The following is an 18,455-nucleotide window of genomic DNA, read 5'->3' as shown; positions in this document are numbered from 1 at the left end:
CGTTTTGTAACCCTAAGGTGCCACCATTGATTTAGAAATTCGACCAACCAAGCCTTTAATGTCACAGCTCAGGCTCATTTCTTTTACAATTAGATTTCTTGCACGATTCTTCGATCATTGATTAGAAATTTGTTTGTTTTTCCAAAAATTTCCAACATGCCCGATCACTCAAATTCAATGGTCGCTTGAAAATTGGCCATTGTTGTGGCGCACTAATGGTGCGAAATTCAAAAGGCAATTATTAGAAAAGATTTTCTAAAGAAATTTCTTTCAGAATTCGACCCGTGTATGGCCGGCTTTAAATCTGAGGTGCTTTTAAGAATGTCTGGGGCTTTTAAAAACAAAAAAGGGGCTTTATTGTGACCTAAACAATTAATATTTTTAATATTGTTCTGTTTACCACCTCTTCCCCATGCCTGTCTCCAACACTGCACCCAGGGACTAGCAGGGAGGGGAGATGCCTTGCAGTATAATGAGCACTGATTGGCTGCTCGTCAGGAAAGGGGAGTGTCGGCCTTACCCTTTATCCCTTTCGCTGCCAGAGCCATTTTTGCGTTTTTTGCAGAAGGTTAAAAAATTTAGGCTTGAAGACACAAAACCCCCCAAACATTATATATTTTCTGAAAGTAGAGACCCTAGAGAATAAAATAGAGGAAGTTCCAATTTTTTATGCCACACGATATTACTGTAAGGGTCTAGGAAACGCAAAACTTAAAGCGGAGTTCCACTCACTCTGTAAAAAAATAAAAGTCAGCAGCTACAAAAACTGTAGCTGCTGACTGTTAGAAAACAGCCACTTACCTGTCCCACGATCCCGCGGTGTCCTCCCTGCAACCCGTTTCACTGGCCGTCCTGTATTCCAGGCACCGGCATCTTCAGTGTAGGCACCCGGCTGTGACACACCTTGTGGCTTCACAGCCGTGTACCCGCTGTGCATGCGCGAGAAGCGCTGCGCTTTCTGAATGGCCCCATCATCTTTCTGGACCTGTTACGAGGGAGGGTAGGAGGACAACTTTCGTTTTCAATCTCCTATGCGATCGCAGTGGGAGCGAGCGGGTACTTGTCAAATTCGGGTACCCGTCCCCACCCCCGCTCCCCAAAGGTGCCAATCCTTAATGGCGAGCAGGGGACCAATCTTTAAAGCAGAACTTCCCCATTTGGGTGGAATTCCGCTTTAAGTAAAAAACACACTTAAGTTAATTTTAGGGCACAAAAAAAGGCCGATTTTGTGGTAAAATATAAAAGATGAGGTTGCCAACTTAGTGAAGTGTGTGGAAGCATTCAGGTGCCACCGTAGCTGCCCGAATGCTTCCACCTAATAAGTAAGCCCTGCTGCTTGCCTGCAGCAGGGCTAAATGGAAACAAAAACTGCCTGCCCAGTGCCTGGAACTGCATGCCCCGGGCGTCGGGCAATACAAATTGCACATCCCTGTTAAGAATGAATATCAGCCCTGTGCGTCTCTTCAGAGCAGCACGTTTTGGCTGCGGGTGTGGGAACAGCTGTGATTCAGAATACTTTATTAATCCCAAAGGGAAATTATTAATGTTATAATTATTATAATATTTACTGTCATCCTTATCACTGACATGAGTCACTGTCATCCTCATCCTTATCACTCACCTGGCTGTCACACTGGCACCTGACCATTATGCTATCTCATGCAACCACCTGCAATAGTGGGAACCTAGCCTTATAGTAAAAGCTGGGTTTCACCTGTCCATGTCTTTTTCCTGGTTTTATTGCTGTCAATGCCTTTCTGTCCTGGTGACAATCATACTTCTAGAACAGGAAGCAAGAGAAAATCACCTCAATGGACTCACAGAAATAAAAACCTGACATCTGAACTTTTCCTTACTCTATCAAAAACTAAACAAAGAGAATTATAGCCCGAGATAGGCAAAAATAAACAATTCTTTTTGGCTTCATGCACACTTAATTATTTAAGCTCCTAGAAGCTATTGTGAGGATTTTGTTTTCTGCTCCTAGAAGCTCATAGTGTTATCCTGTGGCAGGGCTTGAAATTTCCACTCGCCTGCTCGCCAATGGCGAGTGGAAATTATGGTGGGTGGGGGGGGAGTGTGTCCCCCAGGGCCGTCTTGCTGAGCAGGCTCGGAGCTCAGGCGGGGTCTGTCATTGGCACTGGGAGCCGTCAGACTGCTCAATAGCTGAGCGCAGTGAAAGCAAAGGCAGGAGTGCGTGCTGTGCTCTCTGCCTCCCCCTAGAGTGCAGTACCTGGATCTTTGAGTGAACAACGAAGTACTGCAACTTTTTATGGGGTGTGTGTACGTGTGTTTGTGTGTGTCTGTGTATGCATGTGCATGTGTCCGTGTGTATGTACATTTGTGTATCTGTACATGTGTCTGCGTGTATGTACATGTATGTTCGTGTGTATGCGTGTCTGTACGTGCCTGCGTGCGTATACATGTGTCTGTGTGTGTGTACATGTGTCTCTATGCGTGTGTGTACAGGTTTCTGTGTGTGTATGTGTATGTACATGTCTGTGTGTATGTACAGGTGTCTCTGTTTGTGTGTGTTTGTTGGCGGCGAATAACTCTACGGCCTGGCTAGTAGCTCAGGACTTGAAATTTGAAGCCCTGTCCCATGGGGTTGATTTACTAAAGGCAGATAGGCTACGCACCATACAAAGTGAAGTTGCACTTTGCAAGGAATACCCAATCACGGGCAAGGAAAATTAGAAACAAAAGCACATTTGCTTGCACATGACTGGGTGATGGAAGTCAGCAGAGCTTCTGCTCATTGACCAAGCTCTGGAGGAACTGCTCTTGCAAAGTGCACAGTCTATTTGCTTTTAGTAAATCAACCCCTGTGTGTCCATGCACACTGTTCTATGCTAGAAGAGTTTTTCAAGCTTCAGGAGCTACAACCTTGAGGCTCCATGCACGCTAGCGTATTTTGCAAGCTCCTAGAAACTAAATAGTGTTCTCCTATGTGTCCATGCACAGTACTTTAGGTCAGGGGTGTCAAATTGGCGGCCCTCCAGCTGTTGCGAAAGTACAAGTCCCATCATGCCTCTGCCTTGGGAGTCATGCTTGTAACTTTCAGCCTTGCAATGCCTCATGGGACTTGTAGTTTGGCAACAGTTGGAGGGCCGCCAGTTTGACACCCATGCTTTAGGCTATTAGCATTTTTTTGAGCTTCAGCAACTAGGAGGTAGAGTTTTTTGGAGCATTTTTCCAGCAGAAAACTACTAAAACACTCGAAACAGCTTTTTTCTAGCCTTTTTTCCCCCGTCATGTACTGTAAAACCGCTAATTAAATGCTAACACTCTTAAATGCTTTGGAACGCTACAAAAAAAACTATTACCAGCATTTTTTATCCAGCATTTTTCGAGCTTAAAAAGAAAACGCTAGTGTGTATGGAGCCTTAGGAGCAAAAATTTTTTTGTAGAGTTCTTGGTAGCGTTTTCCCAGCAGAAAAAAAAACGTTTAATGCTACTAAAGCACTCCTAACAGCTTTTTTCTAGCCTTTTTTCCCATCATGTACTGTAAATGCGCTAAGAAAATGCTAACGTTCCTAAATGTTACTCAGCCTAGGTTCACACTACAGTGGTGCTATAAATCCCATGTGATTCGCACAGGACCCACATCGCATTCCTGTACAAATCATGCGATTTGTATGCGGTGCGATTAGAACCATACACTCTATATCAGCAATGGGCAAACTACGGCCCGGCGGACCTTTTAATCCGGCCCGCGGATGTGGCTGTCAGGATGTGTGTAGGCGGGGCAGCGTGACGAACGTGAGGGGAGGGGAGCTAGGCTCCTCTCACAGTCCGCCCTGAAGACCGGAACGGCGCGGGAACACGGCGAGAGGAACGCGCGGAGAAAAGGTAAGTGAATTGACACAGGGGGGACTTGGCTTACTACTTGGGGGGGAATAGTACTGTGGGGGATGAAATACTATATGAGGGATGAATTAATATGAGGAATGAATTACTATATGGGGGATGAATTAATATAGGGGATGAATTACTATAGGGGGGATGAATTACTATGGGGGATCAATTACTATATGGGGGATGAATTACTATAAGGGATGAATTAATATGGGGGATGAATTAATATGGGGAATGAATTACTATAGGGGGGATGAATTACTATGGGGGATCAATTACTATATGGGGGATGAATTACTATATGGGGGATGAATTACTATATGGGGGATGAATTACTATGGGGGATGAATTACTATATGGGGGATGAATTACTATGGGGGATGAATTACTATATGGGGGATGAATTACTATATGGGGGATGAATTACTATATGGGGGATGAATTACTATATGGGGGATGAATTACTATATGGGGGATTAATTACTATATGGGGGATTAATTACTATATGGGGGATTAATTACTATGGGGGATGAATTACTATATGGGGGATTAATTACTATGCTTACTATGGGGGAATATTACTATACTTACTATGGATGACACATACACATCATTCATCTACTCTTGGTCCGGCCCCCGGGTCCAATATATGAACCCATTGCGGCCCTCAAGTCAAAAAGTTTGCCCACCCCTGCTCTATATGCACTGCACCAAAAACATGCAGGACTCTTTTTTTGGTTCACACTAGAATTGGACCACATAGGTATTCGCATCTATGCGATCCGATTCTGCATATAACACTGCGTTTTGCAGACTGATGTCGGGGTGTTGTTAACTTAACCTACACACCCGCATCAGTTCGTATGAACGGGGTGCGATTGTGATGCGGTGCGGAATTCGCACTGAAAGCGCTGCAAATTCCGCACCGCATTAGTGTGAACCAGGGCTAAATCTGCTACTAGAAGCCGGTACAAAAATGCTATTATCAGCATTTTTCATCCCACGGTTTTTTCTAGCATTTTTTGAGCTAGTGTGCATGGAGCCTTAGTACGCACGTGCCTTCATTTATCTTCTAGAGAATGAACTCCACCTGAGTCAAATGACAATATCTGTAATTTTGGCTGTTGTCACCTGGAATGTTAGTACTTACCAGACCAGGTAAGAGATGATGATTAGGATAACCAGGATAAGAAAACTCCCTGCACACATAACGTAGACCCAAAGACTCAACCGGCCATCTGTAAAGAGAAAACAAATCATATCAACCAGGCAAATGCATTGTACACTCACCAGCCACTTTATTAGGTACACCTTGCTGTTAATGGGTTGGACCCCCTTTTGCCTTCAGAACGGCCTTCATTCTTCATGGCATAGACACAACAAGGTGTTGGAAACATTCCTCAGAGATTTTGGTTCATATTGACATGAGTTACTGTTGCCGTTCTCTAATCTCAAACCAGTCTGCCCATTCTCCTCTGACCTGACATCAACAAGGCATTTTCGTCCACACGATCGCTTCTCAATGGATATTTTCTCTTTTTCGGACCATTCTCTGTAAACCCTAGAGATGGTTGTGCGTGAAAATCCCAGTAGATCAGCAGTTTTTGAAATACTTAAACCAGTCCTTCTGGCACCAACAAGCATGCCATGTTCAAGGTGACTTAAATCCCTTTTCTTCACCATTCTGATGCTCGATTTGAGCTGCAGCAAGTCATCTTCACCACGTCTAGTTGCCCAAATGCATTGAGTTGCTGCCATGTGATTGGCTGATTAGCAATTTGTGTCACCAAGCAATTGAACAGGTGTACCTGATAAAGTGGCCAGTGCATATATATCCTGATCGGGGCGGACTGACCATTTGGAAATTCGGGCACTGCCCGAGGGCCCAGGGTCAGTAGGAGGCCCCATGAGATGCCCCTGGTACCTTTTTCATAGGCTTTTTTGAGTTTGGGCAAGGACACAGGGGCCCCATGATCCCCTATTGCCCGGGGGCCCCATGAGTTGTCAATCCGCCCCTGTTTTATACAAAAACTGAGTGAGAAATAGCTTGTGCAAAACTTCCATGGGATAGTAATATTGATATTGGCCTTAACCATAAGGGCACATTTACATTATGAACTGATTTTCCATCTGAATGAGCTGGCAGTGCACCTTAACCTCCTCCCACCGACTGTATGCAGATATGCGGCCTAAGTGAAGTTGGCCTTTATCAATGGGGCCATATATCTGCATACCTGTTTTTGTGCATTCAAAACAGAGACTGGGCTCCACAGGTGTTCTACTAATGATCGGGGGCCCGGAACTTCCAGTTCTGGGTCACCTGATTGCTGTGATAGCCTCTGATTGGCCATCAAAGTGATTAGTCACTGTGCAGCCCACCCCTGTGTTTATTTTTCTTCTGAATGGAGAGACAGATGCATTGGAGTTGATTTACTAAAGGCACATAGACTGTGCACTTTGCAAAGTACAGTTGTTCCAGAGTTTAGTAAATGAAGTGAAGCTTCACTTTGCAAATAATACCCAATCACTTGCAAGGAATATTAAAAAAACAGAATTTTTGCTTGCACTTAATTGGATGATGAAACAGTGCAACTGCACTTTGCAAAGTGCGCAGTCTATTTGCCTTGAGTAAATCAACCCCATTGTATCTTTCATTCCCTGCAGGAAAGGAAAAGTGTGTAAATAAAAAAAAAAAAAATTATATATATATATATATATATATATAAGAAGAAAGAAATTGCTAGATAAAGGTATGATCTAGGTCAGTGCCAAGTTTAGTATTAGTGTCAAAGGCCAGGGTCAGTATATTTTGGGTATTTTTTTTTTTTTTTTTTTTTAAAGCATTTTTTAAATTAGTGTTAGTGTGTTTTAGGTAGGATATAAAAAAAAGCAAAATGTGAACTATTGTTTCTGAGCCCTACTACAAGTACAAAGAACAACTAACATACACATATGTGGTATCGCTGCAATCATCAGGAGCAGAAGAATTTATTTTGGGTTGTTCTTTGGTGGTAGGTTATGGTAATAGCAAGAAATATACAGCTGAATTAAAAAAAAATTATTTTCTTTAACTATTTGGGCCAGGTTTTTTTTTTTTTTTTTTTTTAATTGCAAAGAATTAAAGTTACACCCAAGTACATACTATCCACCCCCCCAAAAAAAATATTGAGGCCCCCACCCTCACATATATGCACATACAAACATAAAAGCACACGCTGAGGTGCCTACGCATGAAACCGTCGATTGCGATACACACGTTACATATCTCCACGCACGCCAGAATGAGAGCAATAAATCTAGCACCAAACCTCCTCTGTAATGCTAAACTGGTGGCCTATAAGGAACTTTAAAAGTGTCAACCTATAGAAAATGTAGGGTACTGAAGTTCGTTGCCATTTCACGAGCGTGCACAAATTTAAGGTTTGACAAGTTGAATATTTATTTTCTCGCTGCAACCTCATCTTTTATATTTTAGAAAAAAAAGTGAGTAATTTATTGCTTTTTTTGTGCCCTAAAATTAACTTACTTGTATATTTTGCTGAAATTTTGCACTAATATCATGCGACATACAAAATTGGAACTACCAATATTTTATTCTCTAGGGTCTCTGCTTTCAGAAAATATATAATGTTTTGGGGGTTTTTTATGTGATCTTCAGGCTTAAAATGATTTTTTAAACGTGTGCAAAAAACGCAAAAACGGCTCTGGCAGAGAAAACGCAAAAATAGCTCTGGCAGCGAAAGGGATAAAGTATAAGCCCTGACCCACCCTTTCCTGACGAGCAGCCAATCGGTGCTCATTTCACTGCAAGGTCTCTCTCCTTCCTGCTAGTGCCTGGATGCGGTGCTGGAGACAGGCAGGGAGGGGAGGAGGAGATAAACAGCGCAATGTTAAAAATATTACACGTTGAAGTCGCCATAAAGCCTCTTGTTTTTCACCACTTGCCGTCCGCCTGCTGTTTATAAATGGCAGGACGGTGGCACTCCGGGGGCGGGTTGCCGTTCATAAAAACAGCACCCGCCTTTTCTAGCTGTGCGCGCTCCCTGGGAGCGCACAGCACCACGATTCGGTGCCCGCTGTGTCCTCCGGACACAGTGAAACACCAATCGTCGGATGGGACCTCTGTACGAGGTCCCCATCATGTGACCACTGATTGGCCAATCAGTGATCACATGCAAAGTAGTAAGCAAGATTTCACTTGTGACATCATTGCTTACTACGTGTGAAATCTGTGAATGATCACAGAGATCACATGGTACAGGGCTATTCACAACAACCTTGTACCATGTGACAAGCTGTGACCAATCACAGCTCACTCAGTACTTTTCAATGACTGCAAGAATGCAGACAGAGAGAAAGAGAAATGATTGCTTTTACATCCTATATGGGTGTAAAAAAAAAAAAAAAAAAAAATCTTCATCACCCCCCACAAGTAGTACAGTGTCACCATGGTGACACTGTACTGCTAGGGTGACAGTATATAAAAAAAAAAATAAAAATAATAATATAAAAAAATAAAATAAAAATGTAAAAAAAATGTTTAAAAATTATAATTTTTGGTTATAAACTAATTTGGATTTTTTTACTAAAAAAATAACAGAATAAATTTTGGCCAAGATTTATGATGAAATATTATTTATTTGCAAAATTTTATTAAAAAAAACACTTTTTTTCAAAATTTTTGGACTTTTTCATTTACATAGCAAAAAAAATAAAAATCCCAGCGGTGAATAAATACCACCAAAATAAAGCTTTATCTGTCTCAAAAAAATGGTAAAAAATTCATTGCATGACCGCGCAATTGTCATTCAAGGTGTGATAGCGCTGAAAGCTGAAAATTGCCCTGGACAGGAAGGGGGTAAAAGTGTCCGGACAGGAAGTGGTTAAAAGCCCCAGACATTCCTAAAATCACCTCCAATTTAACTACGTTTCGGTTAATTTTTCTTTTTTTTTTTTATCTGGACAAGTAGATTGTCATGAGGAACAAGTAGATTGGGGCCCCGATTTAGTCCCTGGACAAGTAATTTTTAAAAAAATTTCCACACCCCTGGGTTAATGTGGGTTGCGTGTGCTCTTTGAAATGATTGGGATGCCAATGCTTCCTTGACCTAAATTTTTTCACGCACCACCGTGAATTGTCATGACCTGAAACAGGTGTGTTGTCTTGAAAAAATAAATGGCACAACAGTGCAATAAAGTTACAGTAATTTGCATTAAGATCAGTAATACAACTATCATTCCCTCCCCTCATGCCAGGGTACTAGGTGTAATCCTGGACTCTGATCCTTTCAGCCCCAAATCCAATCACTGTCCACATCTTATAGACTTCCGTAACATCTCCAAATCATGGCCCTTTTTAAATGTTAAAACCACTAAGCAACTTACTCACTCCCTTGTTATCTCTCGCCTTGACTATTGTAACTGCCTCCTCATTGGCCTATCTCTTTGCAGACTATCCCCTTTTCAGTCTATTATGAATGCTGCTGCCAGACTCATCCACCTTACCAACTGCTCAGTGTCCGCCATACCTCTCTGCCAATCCCTCCACTGCCATCCCATTGCTCAACGAATAAAATTCAAAAACAATAACATAAAAAAATCCACAACTTTGCTACATCACCAATCTTGTCTCTAAATATCACCCAAACCGTCCTCTCCCCTCCTCCCAAGACCTCCTGCTCTCTAGCTCCCTTGTCAACTCCTCTTCTCCAGGATTCTCCAGAGCCTCTCCCATCCTCTGTAACTCCCTACCCCAATATGTCTGGCTATTTCCTACTGTGTCCACTTTTAGGCAATCCCTGAAAACTCATCTCTTCAAAGAAGCCTATCCTGCCCTCAGCTGATAACCAAATCTTTTATTTCTTCCATCAGTTCATCCTTCATAGTTATCACCTTTTGTTCAATCAGCCCCTCCCTACTGGGTTGTAAGCTCCAAGGAGCAGGGCCCCCCTCTCACTCTTCGATTGTATTGTTGCTGTATTGTCTCCCTTATATTGTAAAGCACTGCGCAAACTGTTTGAGCTATATAAATAAAGTTAAAAAGTGTGTCAACCACCATGCAAAGATGTAAATGGACCCTAAAGGTTCAGAGACAATCAGAAGATTTTGGCGATATTTTGTCCTGTCCACTTTGGGAAGAAAGGTGGTTTTGTTGCTTTTTTGGTGCAATAGAATTTAGCTAGCCTCTGAAGGTTACATGTGCAGGTGCTTTAAAGGGGCCCCTCTTTACAACATATTTCCACAGAAAAGAAAGATGGCAAACCAAAAAAAGTGAACAAAATGTAAAATTAAATATGTAAAGTGGCTGTCCACAATCAAATACACAAAAAAAATGAATAAACTAGCCTAAATACACCCTCCCAAAAAAACCTCTACACTCCCTTAATGAAATAAAAAAAGAAAATCTGTTCATTCGTAGTCTTGGACAGAGTGGGGGAGGTTGGAAACTCTCTCACATTTTATTACTTTTTGGCATCAAGAACTCCCCTCTTTTCCCACCCCAGTGGCAGGAGTGGCCGAGCCACAGAGGATGATTGCCTGTGGATGGCTGGATGGCCAACCTGTGATTTCCTCACTAGCACATAACATACATCTTCTTGTACTTGCCTTGGTCAAATAACTGAAAAGACCAGTTGAAGATCTCGGGGAGTTTGGAGTCAATAGGTTTGCTCCTCCCAATGAAAGTTTTCACATCAGCTTTCTTGGACTCGCTGCCTGGAACCTTCACACAGTAGTCCAGAACGCCGCTAGACCGCATGATTTGTGTGTACCCGTCCTCGCAGCCACACACTCCGCTCTGTAGGGGAGGGGAAAACGGACAACATCAGCTGATAAGTCACAACCTATTGCAGAGGAATTGTGTGTGTTTCTTAGTAACCAACAGAATCCAAAAAAAGGTTGTGTCTGCTGCTTGAAAACATAAAAGCCAGGTCGCCATTCAGAATGACCGGTTACCAGATGCCAGGGAAGAGCCCAACCTCAGCCCAGAAAGCCAAATAGTGAAGAAAGAGAAGCTGGCTGCAATTCTTTAAGATTCAATCACTAGCAACTTTATTGGTCTAGATCAGTGGTCTCCAAACTGTGGTTCTTTGCTTAATTTTATCTGTCCCTTCAAGCACTATTCCTTCCACTGATTTGAGGCACTATTTCTCCAACTGACACCAACAGCAGGGCAATAATCCCTGCTCTGACACCAACGATGAGACACTATTCCTTCACTGATACCAACAATGGGGCACCAATGAAGGGGCATTATTCCTTCCACCAACACCAACATTGGGGCACTTTTCCTGCAACTAACACCAATGACGAAGCACTATTCATCCCCTTAAAACAAAAAATGGAACAATGTTTACTCCCACTGATGCCAGGACATTTTCTACTCTCACTGGCCACAGGCCGGCCCCTCTAAAGTCTGAACAACAGTAAACCGGCCCTGATGGGACTTCCTTTTCTGCTTAATTGAAGAGGTCCTCTACTGACAACAAAGACAGCGGTTGAATTGTAACAGGATGTCATCAGCTTCTCTTTCTTCAACCAACAGAATCCAACTTTTATTTCTGTAGAGTAGGTAGGATATCAAAGGAATCAAACTTTTTTTATTATTTTGGATGAATCAAGTTTTATCAAGGTCTACAAAGTAAAAAATTACAACTACAGCTGGGACCCTTAATTTTTAATATATTTATAAACAATATAGGGTCTAGGATTCAAAATCCCATTTCAGTCTTTGCAGATGACACCAAGCTGGCCGTGCAATAACAGGATGTCTTCAACTTACAAGCTGACCTCAATGCTCTGCTTAATTAGGCAACTATGTGGCAAATGAGGTTTAATATTGATAAATGTAAGGTTATGCATTTGGGGGCTAAGAATATGCATGCATCATACATACTAGGGGGGTACAACTGGGGGAATCAATGGTGGAGAAGGATCTGGAGTTCTGGTGGATCACAAGCTTAATAATGGCATGCAATGCCAAGCTGCGGTTTCTAAAGCGAGCAAAATCCTCTCTTGTATTAAACGAGGTATAGACTCCAGAGAGAGAGATATCATTTCCCCGGTACAAATCATTAGTAAGACCTCATCTGGAATATGCAGTTCAGTTTTGGGCACCAATTCACAAAAAGAACATTGGGGAACTGGAGAAAGTACAGAGAAGGGCAACCAAACTGATACGAGGCATGGAGGAGATCAGCTATGAGGAAAGATTAGAGGAACTGAATTTATTCTCTCTTGAGAAGAGGAGATTAAGGGGGGATATGATCTCCATGTATAATACATAAGGGGGGATATGATCACCATGTATAATACATAAGGGGGGATATGATCTCCATGTATAATACATAAGGGGGGATATGATCTCCATGTATAATACATAAGGGGGGATATGATCTCCATGTATAATACATAAGGGGGGATGTGATCTCCAAGTATAATACATAAGGGGGGATGTGATCTCCATGTATAATACATAAGGGGGATGTGATCTCCATGTATAATACATAAGGGGGATGTGATCTCCATGTATAATACATAAGGGGGGATATGTTCTCCATGTATAATACATAAGGGGGGATATGATCACCACATATAATACATAAGGGGGGATATGATCACCATATATAATACATAAGGGGGTATATGATCTCCATGTATAATACATAAGGGGGGATACGATCTCCATGTATAATACATAAGGGGGGATACGATCTCCATGTATAATACATAAGGGGGGATATGATCTCCATATATAATACATAAGGGGGGATATGATCTCCATGTATAATACATAAGGGGGGATACGATCTCCATGTATAATACATAAGGGGGGATACGATCTCCATGTATAATACATAAGGGGGGGATACGATCTCCATGTATAATACATAAGGGGGATATGATCTCCATGTATAATACATAAGGGGGGATATGATCTCCATGTATAATACATAAGGGGGGATATGATCTCCATGTATAATACATAAGGGGGGATATGATCTCCATGTATAATACATAAGGGGGGATATGATCTCCATGTATAATACATAAGGGGGGGATATGATCTCCATATATAATACATAAGGGGGATATGATCACCATGTATAATACATTAGGGGGGATATGATCTCCATGTATAATACATAAGGGGGGATATGATCTCCATGTATACATAAGGGGTGATATGATCTCCATGTATAATACATAAGGGGGGATATGATCTCCATGTTTAATACATAAGGGGGGGATATGATCTCCATGTATAATACATAAGGGGGGATATGATCTCCATGTTTAATACATAAGGGGTGATATGATCTCCATGTATAATACATAAGGGGGGATATGATCTCCATGTTTAATACATAAGGGGGGGATATGATCTCCATGTATAATACATAAGGGGGGGATATGATCTCCATGTATAAATACATCAGTGGTTCATATAGTGAACTCGTAGAGTTATTCACCCTGAGGTCATCACAGAGGACAAGGGAGCACTCTTTACATCTGAAGGAAAAGAAATGTAATCTCCAAACACGTTAGGATATATCATGTTCATTTCAATATTTATTATTTTCTAATTATTCACTTATTTATTTACAGCGCAACATTTTTGTCACGGTATGTTTCTCTCAGTACATGTTTTCTTTAAGAAATGGCAGTTACCCCAACTCCGAGTCTCCCACCCTGGAAGTTGTTTTTTTTTCTTCTATGTTTATTATATCTCCCTTTTCCAAGTGCCTTTAGGCTGGTCATATGATGCACTGGGTCTTCTTGCTCTTCAAATATCCTCCCAGTGGTTGGAGCCCTCAATGATGTGCAGAGCAATGCTGGTGTGATGATATCACCTCCGCTCTCTGCACTTTGAGTGCAAGGAACAGTGGTGGCACTTCCTCAGGGGTGGGTCCATGATGCCCTGCACTCACATGATGTCCCCTGAATAAGACTTCGCACCAGTCAACCTAGTGTAGAATACTTCCCACCCTGGAAGTATTTTTTTTTTCTTCTTTATTATATCTCCCTTTTCCAAGTGCCTTTAGACTGGTCATATGATGCACAGGGTCTTCTTCCTCTTTAGAAATTCTCCCAGTGGTTGGAGCCCTCAATGATGTGCAGAGCAATGCTGGTGTGATAACATCACCTCCGCTCTCTGCACTGTTGCACTGTGAGTGCAAGGAACAGTGGTGGCACCTCCTCAGGGGTGGGTCCATGATGCCCTGCACTCACAGGATGTCCCCTGAATAACACTTGGCATCAGTCAACCTAGTGTAGAATACTTCCCACCCTGGAAGTATTTTTTTTTCTTCTATGTTTATTATATCTCCCTTTTCCAAGTGCCTTTTATGCTGGTCATATGATGCACAGTGTCTTCTTCCACTATCCTACCAGTGGTTGGAGTCCTCAATGATGTGCAGAGCAATGCTGATGTGATGAGATCACCCCTGCTCTCTGCACTGTGAGTGCAAGGCACAGTGGTGGCACCACCTCAGGGGTGGGTCCATGATGCCCTGCACTCACAGGATGTCCCCCTGAATGACACTTGGCATTAGTCAACCTAGCATAGCAGAGTAAACAGCGCAAAACCTGTATAGTGTAGTAAGTCAAATGCAGAAAATGTATTTAAAAACGTAAGAAATAATATCCCACCTTTTCCTCTGAGGCTGGGATTGAGACACCTTGAAACATGTCCTGTTGCGCATGTCCATGGGTGACAAGTGAGGAGGGTGGACCCTGGTCTTGTAGACGCACATCCTGGCTTGTTGGCGTGTTGGCTCTCTGCTATCACTGGATCATCTATGCTTTCGGCGGAGGCACGGGTGTCTGTGTCAGAGATTGCCAGCTTCCTCACTGTGCAATGGCCCAATGGTATTCCAACATCCATCTGTCCCTTTATCCCATGTGAATGCATTTCTTTTGTTTTTTTATTATATTTTCTGGATTTGACTTCCTACACTATGCAGGTTTTGCGCTGTGTCTTTTCTCTCCTATGTTTGCATTAGATGGAGCTTCCCCTCTGGATTAGTCGGCAGCCCTGCATGCTTAGTTAGATCCATCTTTTGCTAATTAGTGTTGGGCTACCCATGCGCCGATGTGCTCTCAGGTTGCGTTCACTTATGATCCTATTGACTACCTGTTACATTCATCGTGTTACACTTTACAGTGTATTTTATGACACGGTTGGGCAGCTTTCACAGACAGCAGATGTGATGAGCGCTGCGAAGGTTATTGCAGGATCTCACTTTCTTTCATTTACATTTTCATTCCACCTAGAAGACTGAGGACATCTGGTTGTAAAAATAATTACAGCAGGGCTCAAAGCCAAGGAAGAGGTGAGTACTGCTGCCATACCTGCTTTTTTGTTTTTATTAATCTATCTGGGGCAGCAATTTTTTTTTTTTTTTCAATTTAACCCGGAGTTGGGTTTTAACCTTTTGCTTCAAGTGATACTAAAGGCTATTTTTTTAAATATAAATATTATACACACCTGCTCTATGCAAAAATATTGCTTTCCTCATCTTCTGCCAGTCCCTTGCCAGCATTGTCCTGTCTTCCCGCTTGCCAGGTGCCTCCTCTAGCAAGCCAGGTGCTACAGCCAGGCTGTGTGTGTTCATAGGCACACACAGCTCCGTTTAGCCACACCCCTGCTCCCTTCTCACAGGAGTTTGACTGATGGGGGCTGGAACCTTTGCCTCTGCAACCTTCTGATTCTCCTGAGATAGCAGGAAGTGAAACTTTTTTTGTTTTTTTTTTATTTTTTTTTGGAGGGGGTTAGATAGTGGGACATTTTTTAACCTTAATGCAATGAATGCATTAAACTGGTTGTAGAGCCTCAGACATGAAATATGAACAAAGCATATATCTCTATAGTGTGTACTTGTCTCACATAAAAGCACTAAGCACCTTTCTGTCTGCTGCTTTGTTCCTCTGCTATCAGCATGAGTCACTTCTGACAAGTGTTCCTGACACCAATAGAAAATGGTGACAGGGGAGGGACCTCTAGCTGACTGACAGCCTTAGCTCTGTTCCTTTGAGCTGTGTGAAGGGGAGGGGGTGTCCCCCTTCAATTCTCTGGGCTCTCTCCTCTGAGCTCTACAGTGTATAATTTCAGCTCTCCACCCCCTTTTTTCTGAACTCCCAGATAAGCTTTAAAAATTCAGCCCTTTGAACAGATGTAGAGAAGAGAAGATAGACAGTGTCTACTTATGTAGGGGAATTTGTTTAAGGGTAGGTTCACATATATGTGAGTGGATCCGCACACAAATCTGTGCAGACGCACCACCCACACAGAGGAATGCGGACCCGCGGGCGACTGCCATTAATTCTAATGGCACGCCACCCGCACTGGAAATCGCAACCATACTGGGAACCGAGGTTCCCATGCGGGCTGCGTTTTCAGAAGAAGTGCAGGGACTTCTTCCCATGTCCCAGAGCACGAGAGTCCATTCAAATGAATGGACTCTCGTGCCCACGCAAAACACGGCCCGCAGGAACATGGATATTTGAACCAGGGGTTATCTCTGTGTATCATCTGAGGCCTGTTGCTTCTTCACTGGGTATAGGTAAGGGATTACAAGCACTTTAAGGTAAAAATATTTATTATTATTATTATTATTATTATTATTATTATACAGGATTTATATAGCGACAACAGTTTGCTCAGCACTTTACTATATAACGGGAGACATTACAGTTCAATACAAGAGGGTTAGGAGGGCCCTGCTCCTTGGAGCTTACAATCTAAGAGGGAGGGGCTAGTGGTACAAAAGGTAATAACTGTGGGGGATGGACTGGTAGGAGGAAGAGAAGATTCCATTATTAGCTGAAGGTAGGATAGGCTTCCCTGAAGAGAGAGGCTTTCAGAGATCGCCTAAAAGTGACCAGAGTAGGCGATAGTCTGATAAATTGGGGTAAAGAGTTCCAGAGGATGGGGGAGGCTCTGGAGAAGTGCTGGAGATGAGCATGGGAGGAGGAGACAAGGAAACGAGAGAGTAGAAGGTCGTGCGAGGAGCGGAGAGTATGGTTTAGGTGATATTTGGAGACAAGATTGATAGATTGTAAGCTCGAAAGAGCAGGGCCCTCGAACCCCTCGTGTAGTGTATTGTTACTGTCTTGTCTCATGTTCTGTCCCCCTTGCTACTGTACAGCGCTGAGCATACCCTTTGGCGCTATATAAATACTGTATAATAATAATAATTGGTGATGTAATTTGGGGCAGAGTTATAAATGGCTTTATATGTTATTGTTAATGTATTTAGACTTTAGTACTACTTTTAGTGCTTTGAGCCTATAACCCAGAACAGCTATGAAGATAAAGACATCTGACTTTTTTTTTTTTTACTTGTGTGATTAGCATATATGTTCCAAGTCAGCATGATAGGCAGGCAACTAATATTTTCAGAAGGTAGTCTCTATCAGGTGCTTACACAATAGTTCGCGCAACAAAAAAAACATTTCTCTGCAATGCAAAAAAATTTCCTTTAGGTGGCAGTGTATCCCTTCAAAATGAATCACTGCCTAAACCTACATTATATGGTTAGTGCTGGGATCATGTTTCTGGAAATGTGCTGATTATATAATGTAAGTAGGTTACCTGCATACAGTAAGAAAACGGTTTTCTGCATGGCGGGTCGCAGTGCCGAACTGCAGCGGGTCGAGAGTTTGGAGAACAGCCACCTAGGAGAAGAAAATATCAATTTGTATGATTATTGTCTGCCTCTGCTTTGGACACTCCTGAGTCTGGCTGAGTTTTTGTTCCTTTTTCTTGCTCTCCGGAAGACGTCTTGATGGAGTGGTGGTGGCAAAATCGATAAACCTTCCATTATACACTGTATTGTACAGTTTTCAGGAATATGTTGTTTCTGCCTTGATGATTGTACTACTAACATGGGAAAGCATGAATAAAGGACTTCAGTAAAAGATGTCACACTTATTATTTTAACGTAGTCCTTGTGTAGTCATACATTCTCTATTTTCCCTAATTCAGCCAGTGTAATCACTTGAAATCTGCTCTTATATTCCCAGCTTAAAAAAAAAAAACATGAAAGACACAAATTAATGCAGCTCTGTATTCATTGATACATGTTTAAATATTTTTTTTTAAAATGCAAACAGTATAACCTGACTTTGGCTTGGTATTAGCCCCTTGCAGTCCTGCATACAGCAGAGCTCAGACTGGAGGAAGGAAATGCAACACCTGAAGCCTGTCAGTGGTGCTTCAGTGCAAGCAGCATGCTGATAGGAGGAGAAAGCAGTGTGCCAGGGAGGCGAGCTCATTAGTTTGCTGCTTCTTGTTTCACTGTCCACTCACAGGTTGAGAGAGGGATAAGACCTGTAAGTGTTACTTAACTGCAGCAGAAATCAGGCCCGGATCTAGGGGGTGCTGGGGTGGGCTATGCACCCCCAGATTTTAGTTGTGCCCCCCCAGATCTCTTGAGAGTGCATTCAACTGATCCGGAGACCTGATGAGGACAACTGATGTAAGGGGAAACTCTGATTGGGACAGTTGATGTAAGGGGGAACTCTGATTGGGACAGTTGGTGTAAGGGGGAACTCTGATTGGGACAGTTGGTGTAAGGGGGAACTCTGATTGGCA

At 42.5% G+C, this 18,455-nt stretch overlaps 1 protein-coding gene and 1 long non-coding RNA gene across 6 annotated transcripts in view; one reads left to right on the top strand and one right to left on the bottom strand.

Annotated features, from left to right (window-relative positions):
• The window catches only part of THSD7B (thrombospondin type 1 domain containing 7B), an 805,377-nt gene that overhangs the window by 2,563 nt on the left and 784,359 nt on the right, over positions 1–18,455 (bottom strand). For all 4 annotated transcript variants that reach the window (XM_089654059.1, XM_089654060.1, XM_089654057.1 and 1 more), the window contains 3 exons: positions 17,454–17,536; positions 10,466–10,655; positions 5,010–5,097 (listed from right to left, as the gene is read on the bottom strand). In XM_089654059.1, the coding sequence (XP_089510185.1) occupies positions 5,010–5,097; positions 10,466–10,655; positions 17,454–17,536 (361 nt within the window). The remainder of the gene's footprint in view (positions 1–5,009; positions 5,098–10,465; positions 10,656–17,453; positions 17,537–18,455) is intronic.
• The window catches only part of LOC149445238 (uncharacterized), a 144,484-nt gene that overhangs the window by 28,367 nt on the left and 97,662 nt on the right, over positions 1–18,455 (top strand). The window lies entirely within an intron of this gene.

Source organism: Staurois parvus, unplaced genomic scaffold (genome assembly GCF_062004578.1).
Source record: "Staurois parvus isolate SC_StPar_1 unplaced genomic scaffold, SC_StPar_1.0 ptg000735l, whole genome shotgun sequence".
Taxonomy (NCBI): domain Eukaryota; kingdom Metazoa; phylum Chordata; class Amphibia; order Anura; family Ranidae; genus Staurois; species Staurois parvus.
The sequence above is the reverse complement of the archived record's forward strand: the minus strand, read 5'-3'. Positions and strand labels throughout refer to the sequence as shown.